At 45.8% G+C, this 7216-nt stretch overlaps 1 protein-coding gene across 1 annotated transcript in view; it reads right to left on the bottom strand.

Moving 5' to 3' along the window:
- The window catches only part of ltn1 (listerin E3 ubiquitin protein ligase 1), a 165718-nt gene that overhangs the window by 97875 nt on the left and 60627 nt on the right, over positions 1–7216 (bottom strand). The window contains exons 10-12 of the mRNA XM_043700680.2: positions 3486–4298; positions 2032–2073; positions 341–527 (exon numbers count right to left, since the gene is read on the bottom strand). Coding sequence (XP_043556615.2) covers positions 341–527; positions 2032–2073; positions 3486–4298 — 1042 coding nt within the window. The remainder of the gene's footprint in view (positions 1–340; positions 528–2031; positions 2074–3485; positions 4299–7216) is intronic.

Here is a 7216-nt window from a genome sequence, read left to right as displayed (position 1 = left end):
GTTATTTTAAATTTCTCATTTTGATAAAACATGCATTTTGAGAAAGTGGAACTCACTACCACATTATGTGGTTAAAGCAAATAGTACAAATACATTTAGTGGGAAGATGGACACGTACGTGATTTATTGAGTTACTTATTGTCACATATCTACAAATATACAGTGAAAAGAGTTTTGTCACCACAATGAGGACAGGGGGTTACTACTAGGAGGGGATTCGAGCATAATACTGACATGGATTGTTTGGGCCAAAGGACCTATTTCTGTGCCACGAATCTATGTCATATGTCATTACACAGAGTGTTCTGGAAGGTTTTTGAATGAAAGCTTCTCTACTCACCATTACTGAAGTGCTTCGACAGAGCTAGGCTAAGTAACACCCAGCTTTGTGAGTGGGCATCTTTTGGCCAAGAACTTGTTTTTCCCATTGTACAGAGCTCATCTGCCAATAAGACCAATTTCTCACCAAGTACTTCTCCTTTCAACCAATCAGAAACAGCAGCATACTTAACTTGATCCAAACATGCCTGAAAGAAACAGATTAGAAATGGAAACAACAAAGATTACCAAGCATTTTAACCATTATAATGTAATGTTTATAAACTTATTTATTTCTGAAAAGAGAAACACATTGCTAGAGTGTTCTACGTTGAGCTCGGCAGACCAAATGAAAGGAGGTCAAATTTCAAATGATCAATACTCCAAGAAAAGCTGTTCACAAGTAGACTCTGATTGATTGGACATTGTCATGGAGCAAGCAATGGGTTCTCTAAATTCTTGGGTAATTAAAACAAAAATGCAAGACATTAACATAATCCTCTTGTTTGGACAGGGTAACTGTGCTTCTCCTGCAATATTAATTGCAGTAATAATTTGAAATTTAGCATTCTTCCATTTGCTCTGCTCAGCACAACATGAAAGCATTTTCAGCATTATTCAAGTTCAGTCCTCTATGTGACTTTTAATAAACTTTTGGAGAAGGGAGAGCATAGTGTCAACGTCACTGCAATAGTAATCCAGAACGCTTAGCAAATGTCTTAGGTACACGAATTCAAATCGCACCATGGCAGAAGGTGAAACTTGGATTCAATTAAATTGAAGATTAGAAAGCTAGCCGAAAGGCAACCATATAACCACTGCTTATTATTATAAAAACCTCATCTGGTTAACGAATGTCCTTTTGGGAATGAAATCTGCCATCCTTACCTGGTTTTACTTATACATGACTTCAGACTCATGGTAATATGGCTTTCTCTTAACTGCCCTCTAGGCAATTAGTGATGGACAATAAATGCTGACGTAGCCAGCAACTTCCATAATCCATGAACAATCTATACTGTAAATTGATTAATGGTTTAGTTTTAATGGTTTTGAGGCTCAAAACAAATTGCCTATGGTATTAATTCCTTCTACTTCTACAAGTCCAACACTAGTGCTGAGGGAATACCGTTATTTAATGTATGTTAGAATTGTTGACAGAATCACAAGATTTTATTTCAAAATGATGTGAAAATTCCAGTCAACTGATGACCACAGTTAAACTAACAACATAAACTTGCAATACTAATATATCCATATAGAGGGCATAAAATGTGCACTTTCCAGATTGTCATTCGTTAACTACAAAACCAAAATTTGAGAACAAAAAAAACTTTTTCTGATCTCATCCTATAAATACCTACTACCACTACTAATTCAGGTTATATAAATCAGCTGCAAAAGGATTTTGCTTTTATTTAAATTCCTTTTAGTTCAAATATTGTTAAATAGCATGCTGAAGGCATTCACAAAAATGGCTTACATGACAAGAATTTTATTTTGAATGCTGATTGAACAGCTGCATTTTGAAAATCAAATTAACATAGACCCTTTATCATTTACAGTTGGACATGAAGACAAACTTATGAGCATGCAATATGATGATCTGCACTTCTACTCTAAATGAAAGAAAAGGAAAATTTAAAGTCCAAAACACAAGGCTATCTGAAAATCTAAACTCAGTAAATAAATTCCAGTAGCATGCAGAATTACCTTTTGTACGATGTGGAACACGAGGAGCCAGCCTTGCTCCATCTACAAAAGAAAAGTTAGCGTTCTTTAGTAAAGGGGCAATAATATAATAGCTTGCATTTGCATGGCAACTGGAACATAAGAAATACACTGGTGCTTCCCAAAGATGTCAAACAAAAGTGGATGTTGAACTAAAGTAGCTAGTAGAAGTAGAGACTAAAATTTTGTTCAAAGTGATAGATTTAAAGGAAAGACTGAAAAAAGAAAAAAGAGAGGTGGACAGGTGGAGAGATTCAGGAAGGAAATTCAGAGCTCGAGACCCAGGCAGCTAAAGGCACAGTCAATGATGGTTAAACAGCAGGAGCAAAATTAACCAAAAGTTTTTGAGATAAATTTTAGGGCAGCAGAGAAGGCTACAGAAATAGGGAGACACCAAGCCATCCTGTTTAAAGGCATTTAAAGTGGAGGATGAGAAATTTTAATTTGGGGCATTACAGAACATGGAGTTAAGTACAAGACAACAACAGTCAGAGTGAATGTTAAGTGAGACTTAACAGAAAAGTTTTGGATCAGTTCTCAAAAGTCTGTACTCTGAGCTCCCGCAGCTGCATGCTCCCTCCCTACCTGCTACTCTGTTAGTTGCAGCTAATCCTACTTATCGTCTATATTTACCGTTTTCACAATTGACCAGGAAAGTTGCTGGAAATAGAGTGAAATAAATTGCAGACATAAAACAGAAAGTGAAAGAAAACAAGTGGTGGAGGAGGGTGACATGAGAGTGAGAGACTAAGGGGGGTGGAAAGAGAGCAAGAGCGAGAGAGAGCAAGCCAGAGAGAGAAAGAGAGAGATAGACAGACAGAGGAGAAAAAGAGAAACTCATGGCAATAACGGGGCTGCCGATTTAAGAACATTTACATTTTACCGAGCTGGAACACACTACTTGGCTGGTTCTTGGCAACTAGACAGAGACTATAAGAACATAAACCTGTAGAGCTGCAGGGATAGAGCCATCTACAAACACATGAACATGGAGCAGGAGTAGGCCATTTAGTCCCTTAAGCCTGCTCTACCATTCAAATGATCATGGCTGACCTGATTGCAATCAATGTTCCCTCATTGACAGCACAGCTCTTGAAGGGTCTGTACACACCAATCACCACGCAGATGCATTGACTTCCAGTTTTGGAAGCTGTGCGCAGATATCAGAGGTCCATGCATCAGTATGAAATATTAGTGGGAACACTGATTGTAACTTCAGACCCACATGCCCGCCTACTGGATAACCTTCCATCTGCTTGCTTAACAATAATTTTTCCATGCAATGATAATTCTGTGCCCTACTGGTAACAGTGTCTACTGCTGACTAGGCATAAACAGCTATAAAAATGTCTTGAACATGCTTCATAACTATTAATCTAACCTATTCAAAACTGGTAAATAAAATTGCCATTGATTTTCTAAGCTCTTTCACCTACCTGAGAGATTTGGTTCAGTATTATCTTCCTTTCATTATTATCACAGCAATGAAGGACACTGTAGAGCATATCAACCAAAAAACCTAAGTCAGTTTTATCTTCTTTCACCCAGACTAGTAGTTTCTGAGTCAGAAACCGTACAGCAGGGTTACTTGCCATCGCTTTCACTTCATTACTTGTTTCAAAGAAAGATTCAGCACTCCCTGGTTTATCATTTTCCAGCAAAATAGTGAATAGCTTTGTTGATGGAAATGAGCTAATGAGTGTAGTCAAGAACACAAGATGCATTTCGGAGTTCTGTTCATTAATAAAGGTCATGCTCAGTTTGGCAAGTTCACAGATTAGGGCTTCCAAAGGCACTGTTCTGGCAGGATGGCTGTCCTGACGTTGTCTTGAAGAATCCTCCAAATTTTCAGATTCCAATGTATTCTTTGTTCCAAAAATTAATTCTTCCAGGTGGTTTGTAGCATTGCTTTCATAATCTTGAGTTTCTTCTTGATCGATAAATCTGATTTTACCTTTCCTTCTCACAGACTGTTCTGTTGTCCCCTTAGGCTTTCCCATGCATTTAAGTAAAGAGGAGATCCCTTCTAATACATTTTCATCAACTTCAGTGCTGCCCAACTGAGATATGCAGGCTTGAGAAAGACCTTTCCAAAAATCAGATAACAGTCGTTTGTATGCAGCAGCCCACTCTTCTATATCTGAATTATCAGTTCGTCTTTCCCATGAGGCAAGAGTGTCTGCAAGTTTGGAGAAAGTGCCACTTTGCAGCTTGGGATTCTTCAAAGCAAAATTTAAAAGAGGTAGCAGCTGAAAGAAATAAGAAGTTCAAGAAAGAAGTAGTTCAACTTTATAACTTTCAAAATTACATTAACAATTATCAAACTTCTATTTGCCTTAAATACTCTCAGTCTGCACCTGTAAACGCTCTTTTTGCTATATGCCACATGTACAATTTGACCAATTTAAAACATATGCCTCTTGATTAAATTTAAAATATAAGCCATAACCACTAATTTAACCAGGGGCATAGAGGAATAAGACAGTGTTATTTTATGGGTCGTTAGATTGTGAAGGAGCGAAAATGGCCTTTAGTAGAGTAATATGTGCTTCTTGTCAGATGTTGCAGTTTAAAGAGAGTTTAAGGGTTACTGCGGATTATAAATGCCATAAATGCTGTTGGATGCAAATATTATCAGGTCGAATGGATCGGTTGGAGAGACAGATAGAAGCGATGAGGAATTTGCAACAGCAACAGTATGTGATGGATGGCAGTTATAGGAAGGGGGGAAAGTCTCAGAGTCACATAGATGGGTTAACTCCAGGAAAAGTAAGAGAGGTAGGCAGCTAGTGCAGGAGTCTATATACCCATTTCAAACAGGTATGCTGTTTTGGAAAATGTAGGGGGTGATGAAATCTCAGGGGAACGTAGCACGATCAGCCAAGTTTCTGGTATTGAGACTAGCTCTAATGCAACGAGGGGTATGTTGGGTTCCAAGAGATCAATTGTGTTAGGGTATTCTCTAGTCTGAGGTACAGTCAGATGTTTCTGTGGCCAGCAACGGAAAATCAGAATGGGGTGTTGCTTCCCTGGTGCCAGGATCAAAAATGTCTCAGAGAGGGTACAGGATGTTTTCACAGGGGAGAGGGGTCAGCAAGAAGTCACTGTCCACATTGGAACCAATGACATTGGAAAGGAAAAGTTTGAGATTCTGAAGGGAGATTACAGAGAGTTAGGCCTGAATTTAAAAAGGAGGTCCTCGAGAGTAGTAATATCTGGATTACTCCCGGTGCTACGAGCTAGTGAGGGCAGGAATAGGAGGATAGAGCAGCTGAATGCATGGCTGAGGAGCTGGTGTAAGGGAGAATGATTCATGTTTTTGGATCATTGGAATCTCTTTTGGGGTAGAAGTGATCTGTACAAGAAGGACAGATGCACTTAAATCGGAAGAGAACTAATATACTGGCAGGGAAATTTGCTGGAGCTGCTCGGGAGTGACAGCGCGAGAGCCCGCGAGCGTGAGTGAGAGAGCGAGAGAGAGAGTGAGAGAGAGTGAGAGAGCGAGAGAGAGAGAGTGAGAGAGCGCGAGAGCGCGCGAGAGCGCGAGAGAGAGAGCGCGCGAGAGAGAGAGCGTGAGAGAGAGAGCGCGAGAGAGAGAGCGCGAGAGCGCGCGAGAGCGAGAGCGCGCGAGAGAGAGCGCGCGAGAGAGAGCGCGCGAGAGAGAGCGCGCGAGAGAGAGCGCGCGAGAGAGAGAGCGCGAGAGAGAGAGCGCGAGAGAGAGAGCGCGAGAGCGCGCGAGAGCGAGAGAGAGCGAGAGAGAGAGAGCGCGCGAGAGAGAGAGCGTGAGAGAGAGCGTGAGAGAGAGCGCGCGAGAGAGAGAGCGTGAGAGAGAGAGCGCGAGAGAGAGAGCGCGAGAGAGAGAGCGCGAGAGAGAGAGCGCGAGAGAGAGAGCGCGAGAGAGAGAGCGCGAGAGCGCGCGAGAGCGAGAGCGTGAGAGAGAGCGCGCGAGAGAGAGAGAGCGCGAGAGCGAGAGAGAGAGAGCGCGCGAGAGAGAGAGCGCGAGAGAGAGAGCGCGCGAGAGAGAGAGCGCGCGAGAGAGAGAGCGCGCGAGAGAGAGAGCGCGCGAGAGAGAGAGCGCGCGAGAGAGAGAGCGCGCGAGAGAGAGAGCGCGCGAGAGAGAGAGCGCGCGAGAGAGAGAGCGCGAGAGCGAGAGAGAGAGAGCGCGCGAGAGAGAGAGCGCGAGAGCGCGCGAGAGCGAGAGCGTGAGAGAGAGCGCGCGAGAGAGAGAGCGCGAGAGAGAGAGCGCGAGAGCGAGAGAGAGAGAGCGCGCTCTCTCTCCGCGCGAGAGAGAGAGCGCGCGAGAGAGAGAGCGCGCGAGAGAGAGAGCGCGCGAGAGAGAGAGCGCGCGAGAGAGAGAGCGCGAGAGCGAGAGAGAGAGAGCGCGCGAGAGAGAGAGCGCGAGAGCGCGCGAGAGCGAGAGCGTGAGAGAGAGCGCGCGAGAGAGAGAGCGCGAGAGAGAGAGCGCGAGAGCGAGAGAGAGAGAGCGCGCTCTCTCTCCGCGCGAGAGAGAGAGCGCGCGAGAGAGAGAGCGCGCGAGAGAGAGAGCGCGCGAGAGAGAGAGCGCGCGAGAGAGAGAGTCGCGCGCTCTCTCTCTCGCGCGCTCTCTCTCTCGCGCGCTCTCTCTCTCGCGCGAGAGAGAGAGCGCGCGAGAGAGAGAGCGCGCGAGAGAGAGAGCGCGAGAGCGAGAGAGAGAGAGCGCGAGAGAGAGAGCGCGAGAGCGCGAGAGAGAGAGCGCGAGAGAGAGAGCGGGCGGGAGAGAGCGGGCGGGAGAGAGCGGGCGGGAGAGAGCGGGCGGGAGAGAGAGCGGGCGGGAGAGAGAGCGCGAGAGCGAGAGAGAGAGAGCGCGAGAGAGAGAGCGCGAGAGCGCGAGAGAGAGAGCGCGAGAGAGAGAGCGGGCGGGAGAGAGCGGGCGGGAGAGAGCGGGCGGGAGAGAGCGGGCGGAGAGAGAGCGGGCGGAGAGAGAGCGCGAGAGCGAGAGAGAGAGAGCGCGAGAGCGCGAGAGAGAGAGCGCGAGAGAGAGAGCGGGCGGGAGAGAGCGGGCGGGAGAGAGCGGGCGGGAGAGAGAGCGGGCGGGAGAGAGAGCGGGCGGGAGAGAGCGGGCGGGAGAGAGAGCGGGCGGGAGAGAGAGCGGGCGGGAGAGAGCGGGCGGGAGAGAGAGCGGGCGGGA

The sequence above is a fragment of the Chiloscyllium plagiosum genome, unplaced genomic scaffold (genome assembly GCF_037043375.1).
Source record: "Chiloscyllium plagiosum isolate Xiang-an unplaced genomic scaffold, Cpla_swu_hap1 HiC_scaffold_12, whole genome shotgun sequence".
NCBI lineage: Eukaryota > Metazoa > Chordata > Chondrichthyes > Orectolobiformes > Hemiscylliidae > Chiloscyllium > Chiloscyllium plagiosum.
This window is presented reverse-complemented; position numbering and strand designations above follow the sequence as displayed.